At 39.9% G+C, this 24,682-nt stretch overlaps 1 protein-coding gene across 1 annotated transcript in view; it reads right to left on the bottom strand.

Annotated features, from left to right (window-relative positions):
• GUCY1A2 (guanylate cyclase 1 soluble subunit alpha 2) overlaps positions 1 to 24,328 on the bottom strand; it is a 252,611-nt gene extending 228,283 nt beyond the window's left edge. The window contains exon 1 of the mRNA XM_072953952.1: positions 23,677 to 24,328. Coding sequence (XP_072810053.1) covers positions 23,677 to 23,970 — 294 coding nt within the window. The 5' untranslated portion in view covers positions 23,971 to 24,328. The remainder of the gene's footprint in view (positions 1 to 23,676) is intronic.
• Between the last annotated feature and the right edge of the window lie 354 nt (positions 24,329 to 24,682).

Below are 24,682 nucleotides of genomic sequence, written 5' to 3'. Positions count from 1 at the left end.
CTCAGGAGGAGTCCTACCTTGATTTCCTAAATCACTTGATCTTCAATCCTTACTAAGGTACCTGATTGTATAAGTGAGCTTTCCTAATTTATGTAAGATGGTCTGAATCACTAAAGGTAGAATTTGGGTAAATAGGCTTATCGGTGAGAGAGAAATTGGGGAGCACAGAACCTTTTCATCATCCCCCAAATCACAACCCAAAGATCTCCACTTTCCTCATAAGAGCATTTTGCTTGCAAGGACATGATATGCCAAATTTCTTCATTTAAAATGGTCAAATCCTAATGTTAGACACTTATCTTTATGGCTAGGCCTGTGGACACCAGTGGATCAAATTTTATGACTGGTATTTTTAATAAAATGAGTCAAAATAGTGTCACTTCAAATAACCAGCTTAACTACTTCTGAAAGATGTGTAATTGTAGTAATCATCGATCTTGCTAAAGATTCAGGCATAATATTAATTTTCCCAGCCTCTGACTAAACTTACTATATATAAACCAAAACAAAACAAAACAAAAAAACACCCACTGCAAATTAAATATAGAACTTTGAGTCAGGACCTCTGTATTTCAAGCCCAGCTGTGCTACTGACCTTTTTTAAATAAAATTAGCCAAAAATCTCTTCACCTGGGAGTACGAAATCTTGGGGGAAAAAGAAGCCTCCATTTTCCCATCTGAAAAACACATGTAAGAAGTTCACAGTTCTCAAGGTCATTTTGAAGTACAGCATTGCAAAGTTAAGCACTTGTAAACAGAGGGTCAGAATGTACCAGTGATTAAACCACCTTTCAGGAACCTTGGAATACCATCTGTGAATGACCACAGTAATTTGCTAAATGAAACTGGTAGTCCAATCAATTACAAAAGACAAAAATGATAATAAAAGACAAAAAAATAAAAGTTGGAGATGCATTAGAATATGTAGTTCCGTACACACTGGTTGAACATCTACATGATTTAATCTAGTCTCCACTTTATTCTCCTTGGGTGAACACAGGTACACATCTGACCTCATGAAAGCTAGGGCTGAAGGCTGACATTTTGCTAACTGACCCATAAAGGGATTCAAACTGATAATCTTGGTCCTATTAGAAGTATGTTTTAATTGGCAAAGCACGATGTTCATTATCATTTAATTATTGATTTTAACTGAATATACTTAATGGATAATCAATGTGATAATTAAGCCTTTTTACATGAAGTATGTTGGCTTTCCAAGTATTTTCCCCTTTGCTATTTTTAATGCCATTCCAAAATAGCCATTGAATTTCAATTTGACAAGACCTAATACCATCACTACTGATTTAATCTGAAAACATACATTCCTTGAACTGAAGTAGATCCAAGGGTTATTTATTAGTTCTCCTCCTCAGACAAGAGCATGTTTAAGTAATCCAAGAATTTCTGTTTTCAATGAACTCTGGAAAATAACACCACCACCTTCAGCTTGTTAAACACTTCACAGTTTAAAATCACTTTCTTTTTCTTCATCTCATTGTACATTCACAACTACCTCATAAGTCTCAGGTGTAACTATCCACATTTTACAGATGAAAATACTGAGATTAAGAGAGATCAGAACACGTTGCCTCAGCTCCAAGCTGGGAAGAGCCATCAGCTAGACAAGGACCCGGGTCTCTCATCCTTTTTCTCCCATAAGCCACCGCCTCCATTGGAAATTTATCTCACTGGTGACAATTAGGAACTTATTCTATGTAATAATTTATATTTCCTTATTTCCTTTTATTTTTTCTGTAGTGGATATGAAAACAATGTTGAAAATTGTTTTCCCAAATTTGTAAATGTTTTTTGTTATTTGGTGTTATCATTAACTTCTTAATAGGGAAATTTCAGGAGAAACGATCTTTCCTGGTCACCACGTGGGCCAGCGTGGCCGTCTGAATAAACCTCCTGACTGTGACACAAGAGGTAAGGCTTCCGGACATCTCCTCGGGAAAACGGATACTGCTTCATTGCAAACCTTTGGAGAAACATGACTTCGGTCTTAAACCATTAAACCAAACATGACCCCACAGATGGCACAAGGCTGACTCCGTCTACAAAGTGAAGTAAAAGTGAGTTTTCTGGATTCAACACTGTAATAGCAGTTGAGTACCAATGTGTTGAGTGCTAAGTGTCAAACACTTGGCCCAACGTGTTACATGCAACAGCTCATTTAATATTCACAAAAACCCGTAAAGGAGGAAGAAGTATTATCCCAATTTTATAAATGTGAAAACCGAGCCCAGAGAAGTTACAGTCTTGCCCAGAGTCACTCAGGTAGTAAGGATCTAAGTCTGTGTAAGCGTCCTGTCTATATCGGACTGCTTCCAGAAGCCAAGCTTTTAATCTGCTCCTCTAAACTGAAATACAGTGTTCCACACTCACTAAGGCAGGAAACGTTACAGTTGAAAGGGATAATTAAGTCTTAGCTAGATTGTATGATTTTGGATACAGCATTTGTTTTTCTGAACCTCTATTTCCTTTATTATAAAATAGGGGAATTTTCAGCATCACTATTTCTCAGGGTTGGTGCAAGCTCAAAATGAAACAAGATTATAAAGTATTATACATACATGTGCTGTATGTTAATTCTATGCAAAAAAAAAATCTGTTGATGAGGAAGTAGTGAAACAATTGTTAAATGAACTAGACTGACCATGTCGAGCACCTAGGACTGCTGCCAGGCATGCCTCACAGCCCAAAGATGCCAATTACGTGCTGCAAAGCTAATTAGTATCATTTCAACTCATGAGTACAGCAGTGGCCTTCATATTAGGAAGTAATTTCTAGCCTTTTAAAATATCTTTGCACGCTCCACTTGAGCAAGTCCCAAAACTCCCCTATTGTTTCCAGTACCTGGGAATAAGGGAGGAGATATTTCCGCCTGATAAGCCACTGAGCAGCAGGTGAAGCTGGAGAGAACCACCCACAAGAAAGAGAAGAGGGGAACAGTTTAGGAAATACTATGTCTAATCCTGTTCAGGGGCACTTTGGCTCTCCATCATATTGAGAAAAATTATTCCTAAGGTAAGGAAAACTCTTCAACCATCTTAACTAAAATGGGAGCCTTACGAGTAAACGTGGGGCATCAGGTCTCATTGGCAAGCTCTTTCCTACAACCAGATAGATCCCTAAACTGGATAAAAGAATTGGGCATGAAATTCATTTTGCTTTGTCTCTAAATGGACTAAAGGAAATTTCTGATTATGTCTTGGCTCCACATGTGGCCCGAATGGGTAAGAAAGTGCTGACCATGCTGACTTTAAGCAAAAGGCCTCATTTCACAATTACTGCTCACTGTTAAGTGAGTAAACTGTCTTTCAGATGCCAACCACGGGCATTTCGTTTAGCCAGTCAGTGCCTAAGAATCTGATTATTTCAGGATTCTGACAAGATCAAGTCCCTGGAGTGGGAAAGTTTCAGATGCTGAGACATACAGAAACCATCAAATACTACCCAGGGAGGGTCCTGCTCGGCTCTCCTGCTTCAGCCCCTCTTGGAAGATAAACCTCAACAAGGGTCTGAATATAATCAGATCTAGTGTTGACTATAATCTGATGATCTAAATGGATACAAAACTAGCTAGCTTACTAGTCATCAGTGTTTATAATGCACTCCGTCCCTAAGCTAGGGGGACAGAACAATCACAGTTCATTCTGGAAAAAAAAAATGCAGGATGAAGAATTCTAACACTGCATGACATGAAAAATCTTTCTTTTCATTTAACTCTATCTGAGTACGTTTTTTAACCGAGGTATCACTCCATTATATAATATGTATTACATGGCTTCCTCATTCCTTCTAATAAATTATTTCATTGCACCAAGATGTGTATATGCATAGATTTTCACAATCTATGAAGAGAAATTTGTACGCTTACAAATGCAACTATTTCTATGATAATAATGACTGCATACTCAGAAATCAAACGACAAGTAATGTCATTGCTCTTCCCAGACACTGAAGCTGTTGGCAATGAGGGTGGCTTCTTTCACTCTGTTTAGAGCTGCCTCACCCATGGGAGCCTGGAAGCATACAGACATGACAGTGGACAGGCAAACTAGGTCAGCCTAGAGGCAGAGCCCTGACGAGGAAAGAGCCCTTTGTCATTTCTAACACAGATCTGTGTTGGAGGAACTCATAGCACAGTCAAGAACTAAATTCGTGATAGGAGGTAAGGTTCAAGAAAACCAACAGGAAGTTGCTATCAGCCACTCCTTAGCAAGTCACAAAGTAGGCAACCCACAAACAGGGAGTCCATGCTGAACACTATTGCATATTACCAAACTGAAGATGGAGCGATTCATGGACACTTGGAAAGACATGGTGAGAAGAGCTTAGGACCTGAAACAGGAAAAATGGGCACTAAAATAGGTGATTATGAGCTTCTTGACTTTAGGCAAGTAACTGCTCCCCTCTGAGCTTTGGTTTCTTCACCCTTCAATTGAGCCTAATAATAACCCTTGCCCTGGCTGTCTCATACATTTCCCGAGTGAATCAGGGTGAGAAAATGAGCGTTAAAAACAAAGGTTTGTAAGCGCTATGCAGGTATCACATACGAAAAGCATCAGCTCATCACTCCCTCCTGGCCCTGAAGTGGGGAAAACCCAGCGGGAAGAAAACGGTGTCGCTCATACCTCGTGTTCTTCGCTATTTGCTCTCATTAGAACCAAAATGTTATCTGTGTAGATGTCTTAGCCATTTGTTTCATCTCACTACCTAATAGAAAATTAGTAACTGGGAGAAGGAGCCAGAGAGCAAAAACATGTGAGTAAGAGCAGTTTCCTACAGAAGAGGGGAAATGTTTCTGGAACAGTATTGTTTTTTCCAAATTCTTTCTAGAATGCTACATGCATTTTAAATATCTTGCTCTGGCATTCAGCTTTACAAATATCAGTCAAGTGTTGACCCACACAAGTCATGCACACATATTCATACCAGAGAATTTTAAAGATATGATACTCAGGAACTAGGTATTAACTGGATATTATTCACTATTACCCAGTTTAAAAAAAATTTTAATTTCCTTGCACGTATAAGGGCTCTTAATTGGAATCTCCAAGGCAAATTCAGTGCAGGGTCATCCATGATTGGCATAACACATATTAATCCATAAGCTATTCACTCAAGAGGCAACATCTCTGGAATCTCTATGCGTCACAAAATATAATAACATCAGCCCTGTTTAGTCCTATGGGCCTTATTTAACATGAACCTTAAAGTAGCAGTAATAGTTCTTAAACATAACAGAAGTTAGCCATAAGCTTATAAAATTAGAAGTATAATGCCACATAATCAAAGGAGCTATATATTATTATTTTGTTTTTATCTACCAGTATATCTACACCATTCATACAGACCAAGAATGTTACCTAATTTATTGTGCCTACAGAGCTCTTCACACATCTGTGTGAGAGGGACCCAGACATGCCCACTTCTGCATGGTCGTCAGTGTATGTCAGAGCCTTGTGGGGTCAGACACCAGATTTGATTTTAGGAACATGGAAAAGCTATCTCCTCCCCCCCCATTCCCCCAATGTTCCCCACAAAACATACTTTTCACTCCTGCATTAATTAATTAATAATTTAACGTAAGTCATTTAAAATGCACACAGTCTAATCTGTCTGGTGGGAGAGACTAATAGCAGATTTTTTGTGACATGAGGTTTTCATATAGGAATCAAGAAAGATAAGACAGAGATAGAGGGGGGAGAAAGACAGAGACAGAGAGACACCGAGAATAAGGACTATCAAAAAGAAATGCTTCTCTTTACGATTTTTTCTCAAACTTAGCCCACAATATATCAAAGTTTACACTAAAATGCCAAGGCAGAAACTGTGACATGCTCGACTTTGGTTCTATTAGTTACTCTGGAAGAGCAAAATAATAAATTTTGCTATTTTAGGTTTTTAAGATGTTTCCAGGCAGGTACAACTTGATTTGACTATAGATCACATAAAAGTGGCTGAATACCTTATCTTAGGGCCAAGAACTGTTGTTCTGATCTTATTTTTAAATTCATATTTGTAGACTCATATTTTATAGAATTACAATTGTAACATTTTATTGACCTATATGTGAAAGTGATTTATTCATACATATCCTTTGAAAAATTACGCCTCTTGAGAAACTTGTAGTAAAATGCTTTTTCCAACTACATAACCAAAGGAACTGTTAATTTCATTACAGTTATCATTAATGCTATTAAGATGATAGATCCCATCGCTATAATCAAAACAATTGTGTACCGATGTGAATTATGTATTTGGGACTGATGTATTTCTCAGTAGTCAAAAAGCAAAGTTCATGGCGGAAAATTACATCTACTACTTAACGCAGTATTTCATTTCCTCCGTCCTAGTCCACTCCCATCCCAAGAACGTGGCTGAGTAAGGAGAGAGCTATCCGAGTGCTTAGGGAACCAGCAGGCAGCAGCCCCATACGCCCCAATACTGACAGCCAGCCCCTCGCAAGCTGTGGGTGAGCGTCACCCATTCTCCTTCAGCAGGGAAGCTAGGCTGTACTTTGCAAGCACACTTTTGCAGAAAGAATTAATTCAGAACGAAAGGAGAGATTGGTTTTATTTGAAATGTGTTTATAATGGCAATGAGTTAACACAAGAAGGGGGAAAGAAAGAGGCTTGATAGCTTGCAAACACTGTCATGTCCACAAAGTGCTTACTGATCTTTATATCAGGAGGAAACAATAAATCTGTCTTCTCCAGCATCCACACGAGAAACTCCTGATATCTGCCTGAAGCTTCAAATGGAATTACAATAGTTTGTAGCTAAAATTTATTCTTTTCCTCGGTCTTTGTTCCATTACAACACAATCATCTCATCAGTATCACTGCTTACGATAAATGTCTTTGGAGGCAGGTTCTTTTGTTAAGGAGGTAAAAGACATTTTCATTAGTGTGGCAAATTTTTAAAAGACACAATAAAAGTAATTATACTTACTCCAGATTTCTGTTGGATGATATTTTAAAATTCAGAATCACAGAGAGTCATTTCTTTTCTGCCCTATATAATCAATGGTAGATAGATAGATAGATAGATTGCAAAAATGCTATTAAAATAAACTCAGGTTTATATCTGTAAATATATGATAAAAATACAATTTGCAAGAATCGATGCACTTTCCTTTCTGAAAACAAATAAATAAATTTCTTCAGTTAAAAATCAAGTATTTGTAAGACAACATTCAAAAATCAAGTCACCTCTTATACACAAATTAAACCCATCACAGAAGGAAAAAATGAAATTGGAAGACAGACTCAGCAAAGCGAGTATTTGGAGAGAGAGAGAGAACCCAGAAAGAATTTGGTCAGCAGGCATTTCGACAAGGTGTGTTTCTCTTTTGTTGAGACCTACAGAAACTAACTAAATTAAGACAACAGGCTTCTCACTAGTACAGCGACAGGTTCTCCCTAAATTTGCTCTTGGGGTAATATGATTTTTCTTTTCTTCCAAAAGTTCTTGCTTCCCCTTGAGAAAACCTTATACAAGAAAGAGGTTGGGAGAAGGATAAAATCTTTCTGAAATTTCATTCCTGTAACGTTTGCAACAGAATCACGAGAGAAAAATGACGGGGAGGGAGCAGGTGGTGAGCAGGGTGGGTTACACGTATTTTCTGTAACTAAAACACCTCAAATTCCTGGCACAGAAAAGGCCAGCGACAAGTATCGGTTTAATGAACGCATGTTAAATTTTTTAAAAATATGTTCAGATCACGTAGAAAAAATTTATTTTATCTTCTCAATATATAATGTAAATTGACTAACGTAGCAGATTATAAGAGTATTTAAGGAAAATCCAGTACTTTTTATTTTTTAACTTTGCAGATGACTAGAACCATTTTCTGCTCCATAGATCTTCTATTTTGGCTCAGGATACAATAAAGTCAAGCATGCATAGAAAGTATGTAGTAAATATATGATGAAGGAGTAAAAGATAATGGAACATGATATTTACATTTGTACATGTTATTGTTACATTTGTACATGTTATTGTTACATTTGTACATGTTATGTTACTGATTTTATTTTTCTAAAATGCACTCGTATTTATCATCTTACTTGTTCCTTACAATATTTGTGTGATGTATTTAGAATAAATATCTTTATATTCACTCTAAATCTCTTAATTTAGCAAATACTTACTGATCAGCTTCTACATGGCAGGCACTAGCAGACTTGGGAGTTGGCGGTATATAGAAAGAAAAAATCCTCACTTGATGAGGTTGAGTAAAATTCACCCAGAAAAGGCAAGGGAGGGGGTCAAGAAGCTGCACTTGACTGTAGTGTCTTGCATGGCTGTATTTTGGCCTCTGAACTGTGTAAAATAAATTCAATATAACAGCAAAGTAGAGTCCTATTCACTTGGTGTCCAATACCTTGAGAGTTCCTTCCATTAGTGACATTTCCATCAGTATCCAAAAGCACCCCAACACTAAATAAAGTCATATCAGACACAGAGATGGTAAGAATATGGGTTTTATATTTTATATATAGATATAAAAATTACATATCTCCAATCGCATTTAAAAGTAAAAGAGAACAAGCTAATAGAAACACGAATCAAAAAACAGTTCCCTCCACATGATGTTCAATTAATAAAGTACTATTTTTAGATGATTAAGAGAAAATCTGAAGTTTTCAGATTGATAGAACAATCTGAAAGTGATCTCCAGTAGAATATACCAAAAAATATATACAACTTCATACTTTGAGTATAAAATTTCTGAGGAATGAATTACTGACATTTCAGACCTCATCTGACATCCCATGGTCAGTGTAGCTACCATAGCTAGGATATACCTAGAGAGCTGCAAACAGCATAGCAATTTAAATTTGACAGTCACTAGATACACAAAATCACTGACCAATCACTGAGTTACAGTGATAAGTCGAGATACAATGGTAACAAATTAAGTGTAAATAAAACCAAAATCTGATAGCTGTCTTTGCACCATACTCCTCCTATGCCATATTGTACCCGCCTTGATACAGAGAAGTTAAGTGTCCTCACTTTTGGCAAAGAAGCTAAACAATGGCTCTAGATGGAATCTATCCTTTCCCAAACTCTATTTATCTCATCCATCTCCTGCTTCTTCGACTGCGCTATTATCTTCAGACATGAGCTGCTGCTTCTTTAATAAACTTTGATTTGGCCTCATGGGCCCTGCCAACTAGCTCTACTTGTATTGCCAAATGTCTTGGAAGACAAATTCATGCCCACAATATCCATTTACTCATTATGTATTCTCCCTTTAAATCTTGTTAAACAGGTTTCTATCTCAGAGGCAGGACTGAGAGGCAGGACTCACTTTTCTAAGGCCACCAGAAACCTCATTCATCCTGGGTGTGAAAGGACCACCCTTAAATTCACACCGTTTTTCAAATATCACCTCTACAGCTCTTGCTCCAGCTGCTCTCCAGCCACCTCCCACCACACAATCAAACAAACAAAAAAAGCATCCTAGCTGGGAGGAGGGGATAGCTCAGTAGTAGAGCACATGCTTAGCATGTATAAGGTCCTGGGTTTGATCCCCAGTATATCCATTTTAAATAAACAAACAAACAAACAAACCCAATTACCTCCTCCACCCCTCCACCCCAAAAAAGGAAAAAAAAATTCTAAAAAAAGCATCCTAGAACTCCTACACTTTTTTGGTTCCCTTTCACATTTTGCTTCTCAATTCTCTACTGTTCTGATTTTCCCTGCCTTTTCAACCAGAGATGTCAATTTCCAAGATACTTGCTCTTACCTCCGTGAGCTCTTACCTAAACTCCAATCCCAAATCTTAAATGGTCTATTTATTGAGTCATCTGCCTACAGTGTGACAGGCACTGTGCTGAGGCTGGTGATCCAACAATACCAAGCTCACAAAGAACTCAGGGTCCAGAGCCAACCATTTGCACTTGAATTCAAAACACTCAAATCCAAGGTTATCATTATATTCCTTCCAAATACCACCTTCCCTCTGCTGACGTTTGCACTTTTCTCAATGCCATCGCAATTCTCAAACTCACTATTGCAGGTTGGGCTCCCTGGGAAGTAGGCTCTGAGAAGGTCAGAATGCAGACAGCTTACTAGGGGGTACTTTGATGGGATCAATACTCATCAAAGAATGTAGACGGAAGCAGAACTGGGAAGGGGAAGACGTTGGACTGTGATGCAGTCTCAATGGAGGCCACAGCCAACTGTACATGGAGTTCCAACTTCAGAGTTGGCTGAATTAGGGCAAGGAGGGGCAAGTCTTCAGATCCATGTGCAGATTAGTCACTAGAAAGGGGAATGATCTTTGGCAAGGCATCTCTTTCTTCAGTCCAGGCAGTACATACAGGAGACTGACAGCTGAGGGTGACTGTGAGCAGCACTTGTAACAAATAAGGAAGTAAGTCCATGGTTACTAACAAGGCATCTAGACAGTGCGTCACAGCCTCCACCACACCCACAGGGGTGTGAAATGCACCAACATGGTGGAAGAAATAGAGTTTGGAGCTGAATCTTATCTCTATCAGTAAGTAACTAACTCTGATCATAGGCAAGTTACTCAACTTCTCTGAATCTCTCACAAGATTTTGAAAATTCAAGGATACATATTATAAAAACACTTAAATTCTGGGTCCATAGTAGTTGCCTAATAGATGTTAATTCTCCTTCTTCTACACTGTGAGTTGTTTTTTTTTTTAACTATGTTCTTTCTTTTCTAAGTACTGAAACTTCTTTCAAAATGCCGTTTGTTCATTCAATCAATAAAGATGTCCTGAGAACCTGCCTCTAGACAGGACTATTCTAGGCACTGCAAAGACCACCATAAACAGCCCAGGCAAGGTCCCTGCCCTTGCACAGCTTACACTACAGTGAGGGAAGACAAATAACACATAAGTGAGCAAGTAAATACAAAAATAACTTCTGACAGGAGTGTCATGATGGAAATAAGCAATGACGTTGAAGAGAATGGTTGGTAGGGGAGAGCTACCATCGGATGAGGTGACACTGAGCTGAAATTTGAAAGCCAAGGAAAGGTCAGTTATGTAGAGAACTGCAGCAAGGGGGCATTCCTGACACAGGGGATATAGAACAAAAGTCCTAAAGAAGACAAATGAACTTATACATAAAACAGAAACAGACACACAGGCATAGAATACAGACTTGTGGTTGCCAGAGGGAAGGCGGGTGGGAAGGGATAAACTCGGAGTTCGAGATTTGCAGATACTGGCCGCTATATATAAAATAGATAAACAAGTTTATGCTGTACAGCACAGGGAAATATATTTAATGTCTTGTAGTAGCTTATGGTGAAAAAGAATATTAAAATAAATATATGTATATTTTAAAAAGTCCTGAGGCAAGATAATACCTTTCTGAAATGTTTAAGGAGTGTATACAAAACTGTGAGTGTAGGTTAGAGTTCGTGAGGTGAGGTCAGAGAGGTAGTCTCTTGGTATCTTGTAGACCTTAGTAAGGCATCACTCCTGCATTACTGTTGTTAAGTGTTAAATAGAATAAAATGTGTGGTGCACTTATAGTACATGCCCAGTACATGGGAAGGACGTGATAAATCAGCAGTTATTATTACTATAATCATCATCATCATTACAGTTTCAACCCTTCCTTTGTCCATATGGCCTTCCTATCATCCCAAATAAGGAGAGGCTGGGAGAGTATGAAGGGGAGAGACAGGAGGGGCAGAAATAGCTGTTGTGCACATTATTTGGTAATTTTTTATACACAGTTTTACATTTTTTATACCCAAACAGACCATATCAAATTCCTGTCTGAATGGCCCACTTCTTTTGTCTGCTTAATGCATATTGAGTGCATGCTGAGTGAATCAATAAGTGCTCATTTGCTAAATAAATGCTGTCTGAATAAATGAACGTGAGGAGCAAGGGAATGAATGAATGAACAAGTGACCAGTAAGATCACATTTATTGTTAAGATTTCTGGGAGCTTTCATAACCCTGAGATGTTGTGTACCCAAGGTAAAAAAATATTTCCCATAAAAAGCATGAGCATGCTAGGCAAGAACTATAGAGAAGGGAATTTCTACAGGTTTTGGAAAAGATGTGTTCGGAGGTAATAAGTTTTCAGACATGATTAACAATATGCAGATTTATGGTGAAAGAGCTGATAAGAAGCGGTTAAAGAAAGGCACCAAAGTTAACTGATCATCGACTGTATTCCAATTACTGTGCTAGGCATTATACTTTTAATCTTCATAGTCCCATAAATTATTATGTTCATTTTATAAATAATAAACAGCCTTAAGAGAGGCTTATCCAAGAATGCACAATATCACGATTAGTGTCTGATTCCAAAACCTGTTCTTTTCCCGGAATGTAAATAGTGAAGGAATCTGAACCAACACCTTGGTCCTCATGAAATCAGCATTGCAGCATGATGAAATAATTCTTTTTAGTTAGACACACTGTCTTCAACTGACTATTCATCTTTTACTACATATCTACCCTTAAGTGACAGATTAGTGTTATTATATATGGTATCAGAGACAGGAAGCAGACAGAAAATTATTTCCCCAAAGTAAAATTAAAACAAATATCCAGATGCAGCATTAATTGAGTGTGGCCTCTGCCCATCAGTAACCCCCCTTCCCCACCCATCCTGCACACACAGCTACACTAACAGGCATTAAAAAAAAAAAAAAAGACAAGCACATTAACCAAATTATACACGTAACTCTAAACGTTTAAAAAAAAATGTGTGTGCAATCATGCCTAATTTGCCTCCCTTTGCCTAAGAGACTCCCTGGTGGAAAAGCAGAAAACTGAACATGCATCCTAACTCTTTCAGACCAGAAGGACCATTTGTAATAGGAAAGAACAAATCTGACTCCGTATTAGGCTTTAACCCTGTGCCCTGTTTTCTAGGCTCTGCCTTGCCAGGTCTGCACTTTTTTCAAAAGAATGTTGCCTTTAACCTGAAATATACAGGAGAGCCTATTCTCAAGGCTCTGACCTTTAAGGATAATAACACTTTTGCACTATAAAAAGATAAGTTGCAGAATAGAAAATAACATTTGTTTTGTTGGAGATTTACAGGGACACCATGATCTGATCCATGTGGACAGCTACAAGAACAAAGAATTCCTGTAGCAAGAAGTTTGCAACCACCACCACACCCCCTCCCCTTTTAATATAAAAGGAGCCTGAAATCTGACTTGAGTAGGATGGTTCTAGTAGTTGACCATCCTCTTGGTCTGCCCGCTTTCCGAATAAAGTTACTATTCCTTGCCTCGACACCTCGTCTCCTGATTTACTGGCCTGTCGTGCAGCGAGCAGAATGAGTTTGGACTCAGTAACACATTTAGTACCTCAGTGCTCCTATGCAGAGGAAATTTCATGGTATAAAGCATTTGATTATCTAGAACACTCCATTTACATGGTAACTAACCTTATTATGATGATCAAATCACTATATTGTGTAACAATAAGTAACCTAGTGTTACAAGTCAATTATACTTCTAAAACAAACTAACTTGCTGAAGAAAAGATCAGATTTGTGGTTACCAGAGACTGGGGTGGGTAGTTGGAGAAAGGTAGTCAAAAGATACAAACTTCCAGTTATAAAACACGTAAGTATTAGGGATGTAGTACAATATGATAAATATAATTACCACTGCTGTACGTTATATATGAAAGTTGTTAGGAGAGTCAACCCTAAGAGTTCTCATCACAAGGAAATTTTTTTCCATTTCTTTAATTTTGTGTCTATATGAGATGATGGATGGTCACTAAACTGCAGTAATCATTTCATGATGTATATAAGTCAAATCATTATGCCACACACCTTAAACTTACACAGTGCTGTGTCAATTGTATCTCAATAAAACTGGGGACAAATTAAAATCAATCAATCCCTCCACTTACCAGGATATTCACACATCTATAGCACAGTGATAATTAAGACACAATGATGACCTCAAGGCACTGAAACACACAGGGGAGTCTTTGGGATTATCAAAGACTGATCAACAAAATGGAAATTAACTCAAGCATATTTTATTGAGTTTTTGTCTACTCACAAATTGATACTGCGTATGTGATGGTTTATTTAGAATGTCTGATTCACTAGGACTAATTTTTACCTTTTCAGATAAGAAAACATCTGCTGTGTTCTCTGATACATTAAGAAATGGCCACGCATTACTCTAAATCCCATAGGCTCTGAAGCAACCGTCCCAAGTCTGAGCCACAGAAACTGTACTGTGTAACAACTAGGGCCCACAAATAATGCACTGAAGGATGTAACTGAATATCCTTATATTTTTGAAGGATTACTTCTAACCTTTAAAACATAATATAAATAGTAATCAGAAAGCTAGAACTGGGGGGAGGGTATAGCTCAAGTGGCAGAATGCATGCTCAGCATGCACAAGGTCCTAGGTTCAATCCCCAGCACCTCATCCATCTAAAGATAAATAAACCTAATTACCTCCCCCTCCTGGAAAAATAAAACAATTAAATAATACAATTTTAAGTAAATAAAATATTTATTTTAAAATTTTTGATTAAAAAAAAAAGCTAGAATTGAGTTTTTTTCAAAGACTAACTACTTACCAGTCATGAGCCTGGTTTGGCCCTGGGGAACCAAACAGCTATTCTGAGAGCATGAACAGTAAAAGAACAGGACCCAGATACAAATTAACATCAGATCTGTGTCCAATACCAGAAGGCTAGAAACGCCTTTGTGTATTACCGTCTGCCCCATTTGGCATTCACTCTCATCATTTCCCAAAGCATAACCCTCCACCATTAGATTGCCCCCTAACGCCTCACACTCAATCTGACATACAGGCTTTTAACATACAATGAATACTTACACCATTTTATACATCTCTAGGTCATACCCATTCTCTCAGTTTGGGCTACAAATTCATCATCTCCAACCTCAGCTGGGCCCTCAGAAAATACCCGACAATACGTTCCAAGTCACACTAATTCTTTCAGCTTAGACTGCAAGTTCACTATCATCACCCTTAGCTGGGCCCAGCTGAATAGCCAATACATTCACCTGTTCCTGGTCAGTTTTCTCCCCCACTCCTTAAATCAACAATTTCTAACTTTATCACTTTTCCCAAGGACTCTACCCAACCAGTACCATTATTACGTCTATAATGGTTAACTGTAGGATAGATATGCAGATGTGCTGGTTTGCAGAAATTTCTAACACAATGTTTGGTAACACAGCATTTCTTACACACTGAATAATGAACAGAATAGCACAGTATAGATAATGTCTCTGTGTCTTACGGAGATACACGTCTCTTTGAGACAGTGTACAAACACTTGTAAGTATGTGTTACCCCCAAATAGTTAGTGTCTATGGGCATCTTCAGATAATCATGCTAACCAAGTTGAAGATAACTGGCAAAAACTCTGGAGATAATTGTGAAACTTCAATAAAATATCCAATAAGGAAGTGTTCTGAAAATCTTAAAGAATTCTTTAAAAAAACTATATTTACTCTTATTTGTGTCTACAAGCAAAACAGGTAAAACAATCAACTAAAATACAATAGCACAAAAACCCTGTAGCATACAGAGCATTACCACATACACCACAAGCCACACAAGGATTTATGCAATCATTTATTCATTATGGACATGCACAGATCTCTGTCTTAAAGAGGCAGAATAAACCAAAATCACATGTCAATACAATAAGTCTTATTGTACAGACTTGAGTACAGGGAAAATATGCAGTGACTGAAACAGGATGGGCGTGTGTGTGTGTGTGTGTGTGAGTGTGTGCTGTGTTTGTGTGTACACAAAACTAGTAAGAAAAACTATTCTCTCCCAATATTAAGTTGGAGGGTACATGCATGAAGAAGCATAGGTATAAAGCAACAAGGAATGGAAGCATTTTTAGAACATTTTCATTTCCTCGCTGGGCACAGCTAACTCATATATCACAAATATAATACAATAAATGGAAAAAGGAGTCAAGTGGACTCCAAGGGCTTGCAATTAAGTTAACATCAGGACATCCACACAGACAGCCTCCTCTCTTAGTAATAGGTTGGGTCTAGAGTTTTCTGCAAATACAAATTTTTTCAAATGCTGAATCACCATTTCTTTGAAGTGTTTAACTAGACCCCTACCCAACTCAGCCACTGGCTGAGGATGTAGAGTTTAGCAACATTGTATTTGTCATATTTGAGAGCTGGTCCTGTAATCTGGTATCTGAACCTCTTAATGCTACTTATCTAAGGAAAAATTTTTTTCTGGCACCTAGATCTGTTTAATTCTCTCTTCACCTTTTTAAAAATTTTATATTGGCATGTGAACAAGTCATTGCTTCAAAATGAACCAGTCAATGGAACATTTGAGAAATGCCATGCCAATCCTGCTCAGAAAAATACAAACACTGATAATAATGTCAGATTGCCCATTACAACAACCCTTCTTCTCCCTTCTTCTCTGTCGTTCCCAACACTTTTGAATAGCTTTTTCTTTTTTTTTGAGTAATGAGGTCACAGGACACTTACAGCAATGACATATGACCTATTGAACATAAACTGGGGGGGGGGGGTGCTCAGGAAAAATAGGAGGAGAGTCCACAAATAATTGAAACTACAAACGATGAAATCTCATATATCTTCTAACACACAGCCGGTAAAATTATTTTGAACACAAAGGATACAACAGTGGGATGTGGCTCCAAGTCACCACCTCTATTCTATCCTTATTCGGACAACTGCCTGAGATACAATCATCTCAAAGGAGCCAATTCCAGCACCATTCTTTCCAAAAAAACAAGTCTCCAAAGCTCACTGAGCCTGGATCAATGATCCTGAAGGTGTGGCATTCAGTCATCCTTAGGCACAACTTTGGTAAGGCCTAACAATCACCCGAGTTGTGTTTGGAATATAGAGTCCAGGCCTCTCTCCTTAGAGCTATCAAACCAGACCCTCTAAGGATGAGGCCCAGGAACCTGCATTGTAACGATTTTCTTTAGATATTTCTTATGTTCACTGAAGTTTGATAACCACTAGCTCAAACGAAGAACTGTTTAATAAGCCTCAACTAAAGCCTGTACAGGAAGTGATTTCTCACTGCTCTAAGAACGCTCACTGTTTCTCAGCTCCCCACAACAGCCACAAGAAACAAATCTCCAGCCTTCAAAGCTATTTCCAGCTCCCCTACTTCCTGTATCACTCTAAGCTGGAATTTTCAATTTTACGAGGTGCTCTGAGCTTACGGCACATCTCTCTAGATCTTCAGACCCTGTCCTGAAAGCGATGTTTGAGGAGCAAGATTATGTCATCCCATCTCCTAGCAGTGCATTTTTGGCAACAGTAGCCCACTTGCTGACAAACATTTCTCTCTCACTTGAGAGAGAATTGTACAGAAAATACAAGCAGACTTATACTGGAGATGGAGGAGACTGGGGAAGAGTCACTGTCTTTGCCTAACTTCTTAAAATACAAACGAGTTTCTCGAGGAGTTCCAGGGGGAGGATATTGTTTCCATCTGCTCTTTTAACACAACTTCATTTTGAAGTTTTGCTTTAAGTGGCAGGTGTAAATAAAATTCAAACAGGTTCTTTAAAGATCTCTCACAAGCTGGGTATGAAATCTAAACATTCTGTTGGATAGAACCAAATGTAATACAGAAAACATCAAATACAAAAGAAATAATGTAATTGGATAATTAAACAAGAACATCCATTCATTTATTCTGAGCTATTTTATTGAACATCCATTAAGTATCAGGTTCTGTGCCAAATACAAGATAAACCTAAGAGTACTGAGATTAGAGTCAGAATTTAAACAGAGGAACCTTGTAAATGTTCTCCCAGTTTCTGCCACTTAATTTTCTTTCTAAATGTGTGAGAAATTCAGTTAACAATGTATCTTTCTAGAGATACCCCAATTATTTTACTATCATAATCAATAAAATATGTAAATTTTTAAAAAATTTTACCTTCGGCTCCCTATGACAGAAACAAGACAAAACAGAGGCGAATGGAAAGAGTAATGATGATACAGAGGAGAAAAACATAATAGCACTCAGAGTGCTTCACAGTAGATAAATTATATACTAAAAAGGAACATATAATCACGCCACCTCTACCTACAAACTAATCATCACTTATGTCACTTCCCATAGTCAAAATTTATCTTTAAAATGAAGGCCTAACAATTGAGCTGGTCATCAAACAAGAATAGACTGCTGTACACAAGACATAAGAGCCATTAGCTGGGTAATTGTTGCATCTCACAGCCTAAACCTTTGAACACAAACGTACAAATTCATTTAAATGCAATGGATGGGTAACGCTTGAAATTCTCGGGCAAGTGAAAGAAGCCATTCCTCTTTCACCTTTTTTTTCCTAACTGAAAAGTAATTTGTTGTGAATATTCTACCAAATATATATGTTCTAGTATTTTTATAGAATTTATAGCAGTGGTTTTCATACTGCCACATAACATTCAACACTTTGATAGAAATGGTTGTACCTGCAATGATTACACATGCTTGTGTACACACGTGTCATAGCCAGGGAGCCAAAAAAGGACTCCAGTTTTAATTTTTTTAATGATTGGCTGGGCAATGCCAACAAAGTTAACTCCTTCTTATCAGTTTTTTTTAGATACATGGCAACCAGTTAACATATGAACTTTTTCAGTGAGGTAACTAGCAAGTAAATTATTGCGGGAAAAACAAAAAAAATTCAATCATTTGGAGGCATTCAAATCTGATTGAAATTCACGTATCTCAGTTTGAAACTATCATTTATTGAGTTCAAAGAGTTTAGGCTCTGAGAAGGTAGGAATCGGCTTTCCCAGGGTCTTACACTTAGTAAGGGGCTCAGCCAAAAGTTATTCAAACCTATGTCTGTCAAACTTCAAATCCTTGTTCTTTCAACTCTGCTGTGTTGTTTCCCAATGATTAGGGATGAGGTAAAGAAAAGCAATAGGAGGCCATTAAATTTTGATATCATATTGCAGTATCTAATTTCTACAAATGTGAAAATGTTCAACTCCCAGAATACATTTTAACTTTTAATTTTAATAAATCTGTTGCTCTGAAATTTATTAGCCATATTTGAGCCCCAAATTTTTAAAACGTCCATTAAAACACATAAATGTATCAAAAATCCTACCTCACAAATATATTTTCTATTTTTTTCATGATTTACGTGTTAGTTACACTCACAGTTTCTAAGGTTTTCTTTTAAGGTTTTCCACAAGTCAAGAGAGCTTATTTTATTTAATATTAGGAGAGGCTAAATATGTATTTTTTACATCCTTTCACTTATTCATAGGCATGTGTCAATATAATTTCCTTTCCAAAAACAATAAAACAAATTCTGCTTTTTTGCTACTTGAATTCAAGCTTACCTTCCTCTTCCTTTCCTCACTGTTCTGTTTCTTGGGCTACTCTCCATCTCAGTAGCTTTCCTCCCTTATCCGCCATCCTTCTACTACTGTTACTTTAGCTCCCGCCATTCTGCTCAATGTAGCTTCTGAGGTCCTCAAAGCCACCTGTAACAGCCAGTTCTCCAACAAGGAACCTAGGAAAGCCTTGTGCTTGAGTTGGTCTCCTAGAAAATCTTCACTGACAGGCTGACATTAGCAAACCCAAAATCAATGTCAAAGTGATACGGGTCTAAGCAACTCTCATTTATTTCAAAAAAAAATACAATGGAAATAAATGAGTTACTAAATTCACTTTTGATGTAAAATCCCCAGCTGTTTCCCCATTTGTGTTCCCAAGTAAATTATTTCTAAATAACTAACTTAATAAGTGATTTATGCATTCTTTAGCCAGGTCTTTAGGGGTTATTTTTATTTTTATGGCTGCATCCCAGAGATTCACAGTGAACAAAACTAACTGTGGATGATAAATAAAACTTGCCCTAGACATCTCCAAGATAATTGGAGTTCTTATATTTTTGTAACAGAAAAAGAACAAAATGATTCCATATTAGATCTGTTCCTATGGCTTTAACCCTGTGCCCTGTTTTCTAGGCTCTGTCTTGCTAGCTCAGCACCTTTTGTAAAGGAAAGTTGCCTTTAGCCTAAAATATACAGGAGCGCCTATTCTCAAGGCTCTGACCTTTAAGGATATTAACACTTTTACACTTATATAAAGATAACAAGTTGCAGAATAGAAACTAGCATTTGTTTTGTTAGAGGTTTTACAGGAGGACCATGACCTGACCCACGTGGACAGCTACAAGGACAAAGAATTTCTGTAGCGAGAACTTTGCAACAACCCACCACCCGTTCTCCCCTTTTTAGTATAAAACAAGCCTAAATTCTGACTTGAGTAAGATGGTTCTCCAAGACATTAGTCGGCCATGCTCTGGGTCTGCCAGCTTTCCGAATAAAGTCACTATCCCTTGCCCAAAACCTCGTCTCCCGATTTATTGGCCTGCCGTGCGGCGAGCAGAACGAGTTTGGACTCGGTAACATTTTCACTGAATACAGTTTCCTTAAAATAAAGGCTATAGTTAACAGAAGTTCCATGAGGTCAAAGAATGGGAATGTTTTGTTTGGCATTTGTATCACCAATGCTTTGCACAATATTTGCCACACTGCCGATCTTCAAGTGTTTTTTAACTGGGTGGAATAAATAGTACTTTGACGCCCCTGTTTAAGAAAGTATTCTACTTTCCTCAGTTTTAAAACTCATAATATGTCCTTGCTTTTATTTCAAATGCCACTGTGGCAGTTTATCGAAAGCTTGACGATACATTATGTCTTTATAGAATCTCAGAACAAGGGGGAACTCTAAGTATAATACCTTACAGATGAGAAGCACCCTAGACAGTTACAGTAACATGCACAGAGAGGTGCAAGTATTTAGCTGTCCGAGGCACAGTGAATGAGAACCAGGTCTCCTGAATTCTGGAATGTTTTCAATTTCATCAATTCAATTTACTTTTTTTTTTAATGGTATAAAGTGCTATAATCTTTATAGCCAACATCATGCACCTAAAAGTATCAATCAGAATATAAAAAACCTGAGTTTGAATTATCTCACTGATCAAATAATTCGCTGAATTGTTTGGCAATATCCTAGTATTTATTAAATTCATTTCCATTTTCTTACTTGCAGATTATTCTGAATAAAGAACAAATAAATCTCCAAGGATTGAGACAACATTCCACAATGAGATCACTAAGAAAGGATCTTCCTAGCAAGCAGTTTCCCCTGGAGTGTACTGTGGCAGTCTACGAGAAGGTCTGCAACACTCAGAACAACTAGAAATTCCCATCTAAGAATACTCTGGTAATGGCTGTTTCCAGAGGCTTTTTTTTAGGTCGGTTAGCTCTAAGGAAAGGATATTAGACAGGACCTAAGTGTCTTCAGAGAAGTTTAGAATGCTGACAATGTAGAAGAACGAATCTACTGGAATTTTGAAACAGCATTCTAGTTTGCCAAACAAAAGAAAACGGGGGTTGAGAACACAGAAATATGTCACTGCTTTGAAATATACTATTTTCTTTGAATTGACGAGTCTGTTGGTGATACGGTCCACCAATGAGAATTTGCTTTATACATGCCTTATGCATTCACCTGTACGTTCTCAGCATTCCAGCTGTAGCTGTAAGAGCCCTTTTTTCAAAATAGAAAAGAACTGTAGCATAGAATGTGCATATAGCTGTTGCATGTTTTTGATCATCACAATTATTTTCAAATTTCTTACCCTAACCACCATCATCTGGTTATATGCTTTTTATCCAGCAAAGAGCCAGTTATTCAAATTTCACCTTTATAAAAGGTAAAAATCAGACTGTTTCCTTCCTTATTTTGGCAGTAAATACTGGAGTTCAGTTTATCTACTTCTCACATAAGCTACTGAGAAAAGTCTTATGCCAAACTGGCATTAGAGGCACTGCCATGACTTTTTATAACTTTGTGAATTCTGATTCTCAGGCAAAAAGGATTATAAAAACAATTCCTTAAAAAAAACTAATTATTTTCAGTAAAATCATCATGTCAGATACGAATCTGTTATACCGAAGAACTGGTATATTGCACAAATGTTGTTTTAGGTACTGACACAAAACTACAGACGCACGGGAGTAGTGGGCTCCTTTTTAAAAGGCTTATGTTCAACAGTTTGCAACATCAAATAGTTCCTAAGATTATGCTTCCTGGGAGATATCTGTATTAAGAATAGCAAACAGTAGCCAACCCATTCTGAGTTTTGCTTCCTAGGTTATCAATGGAAGAAGTGGCAGAAGGTAAATTGAATGCACAAAAAAAGGAAGATGAACAAAGAGTAATTTCATTGCTAAAAGCAAAGATCATACTCCATTAATGCAACGGCCATAGGGTACTTGTAGGACTGCTCGGTACTAGTGCCCAGTCCCTCAGGATCCCATTCCTTCTCAGGTCACTCCTACCATCAATTGCAAGAGTTCCTTCAAAACGGAGACTCAAGAGGAGTCATACAAGATCACTATTCATGTTCATTTGGGGAACTTTAAAGAAGCAAGTCTCAGAGATGGGTAGGGAAAAGTGCTACCAGGAGTTGAAGTCCTTGAAACCAATCAAGGTGAGAATAAAAGGTGGATGGTGGTTTGACACTGAATGTCTTTAGGATTCTTTCTGCAATGGAGTGGATTCCTTCCAAAGAGAGCTCATTCAGTCAGAGAAAGACTGAAACAGAGGTCTCGTATCCTGCAAAGAGTGAAAGTCAAGGGTGCCTGAAATGGCTGAGCAGGAATGAGGCCGAAGCGTTCTGGACAGATGCCTAGAACCAGGAGAGTCTGGGGTACACCTGGAGCTGCTAATACAGACACTCCTAAATGAGCACAAGTTTCGAGAGGGCCAGGAAGGCATTTATTCACTCAACAGATATTTATGAAAAGCCTACTATAAGGAAGCCATGAAAAAAAATGAGGGAGAAAGTAGTAAGGAATCCAGGGGAAAGAGAATGAAGAGGGGGTGCAAGAAATAGTGGAGAGATTTAGAAAACCAGACAGCAGATTTGCCCAAAGAAGATCGAGCCAATAAATGCCCAGTGACTAAGAAAAAAAGGATATGGGGTGGTGAGAAAACAATAGATTAGAGGTTTCTTCCTCAGAAGGCAACTCAAAAAAGTATCTGACCATCAGTTCCTGAAGATTTGAGAAAAGGAATGCCACACAGAATGCAGTTGGCCTGAGGAATTCAAAGATGTCAGAGAAGGTCACGCTAAGACCAAGAGAGTGTGGGAAAAAAAGACAGGAAAAGTTTCCTCTTAAGAGGGAAGAGTTCCTTTGGGATAGCGGAGAACAGAGATGGAAAGACATGGAAATGGGAACTGCGGAACACAGTGCCTGGGAAAGTTTGGGATGAAGAGAACAGGTGGGTGGTGTGAAGGAGCCCTGGGGCCGTCAAGGTGACCGCGACCAAGGAGGGCGCAAGGCTGGAGGCGGGCGCACAGACCCCTGATGAGGAGACCCCGGGAGAGGGAAGGCGTCCCGCTCTCCCGGGCTCCAGGGCCCCCGTCCACCCGCGCCCGAGGCCCAGGGTCCGGCCCCGGGGCCGTTGGGAGCCCCAGGCCGGGCGACGCGAGGCCGGGCCGCCCCCCAGCGGCCGGGCTCCGCGCACACGCCCGGGCTTGCGTGGCGCCAACTTTCCCGACCCGCGTCCTCCCTCCCCCGGAGCGCGGCCTCTCTGCGCTGCCCGCTCACCGAGGGCGCCGTCAGCCGGCTGATGCTCTCGCCCAGCGAGTCCAGGTTGACCCGCCTCCGGCGCTGCGCCCTCCTGGCTCCCGCCGTGGCGGCGGCGGCGGCGGCGGCGGCGGCGGCAGAGGCGGCGGGGGCGGCGGGGGCCGCCGCGCTGGGCTGAGGATGCCCGGGCGGGCTCCGGCTGCCGTTCCAGCAGAGCCTGGACAAGGGGCACTCCGCCTCCTCCTCCGGGCTGGTCTCCAGGTAGTCGGAGCCCAGGGAGCTGAAGGACTCGGACGAAATCTTCCTTCGAGACATGCTGCTGGTGGCGCTGCGGCGGCCGAGGCGGCGGCTGCCGGGACGCGAGCGGGCGGGCGGCAGCGGCGGCGTTAGAAGCGTCGGGGCCGCTGGGCGCCGCGGTCCTGCTCGGCCGGGAGGGCGTCCCCGGAGCGGCCGAGCCTCCGGAGCCGCCTGCTCATGGCGGGAACTTGGGGCGCCGCGGCTCCTTGGGGCCCGGATTCGGCGGCGGCGGCCGCCTCTGCCGCTGCTGGCGCGACGCCGCCTCGGAGCACCGCCTCGGAGCGGCGGCCGCTCTCCCGGTGGCGGGGAGGCTGCGAGTGTGCGACCGCGGGCGGCGGGGCGGGGAGGCGGCGGCCCGCGCGCTCGGGGAGGCAGAGGCTTCTGCCGCCTGCGCGCCTGTCTCGCCCCCTTCTCCTCGCTGCTCCCGCCCTTCTCCTCCCGCCTCTCTCCCCGTGCTGCCCGCCTCCTTCCTTCTCCCTTTAACCGCCCCCCCCAACCCAGCTTTCCCTCCGCCGGCATCACGTGTCGCCATCATACTCATTGGGAGTCTCTGCCTCGCCTGTCGCCACGTTTCAGGAGCAACAAGGACACTTCGCCGTCGTCCTCTGAGCGCCATCCCGCCTCCCACCGTCCCCCCCTCCGAGGAGGAGCGCACGGTGGCTTAGATCAGACCAAAGGGCCCCGGCCCCAAACGCCCTACCCCTGGTCCGCGGGAGAGGCAGCTGGGAAG

This window comes from Vicugna pacos, chromosome 33 (genome assembly GCF_048564905.1).
Source record: "Vicugna pacos chromosome 33, VicPac4, whole genome shotgun sequence".
NCBI classification, from domain to species: Eukaryota; Metazoa; Chordata; class Mammalia; order Artiodactyla; family Camelidae; genus Vicugna; species Vicugna pacos.
Note: the sequence above shows the minus strand (reverse complement) of the source record. Positions and strands in the feature narration are given on the sequence as shown.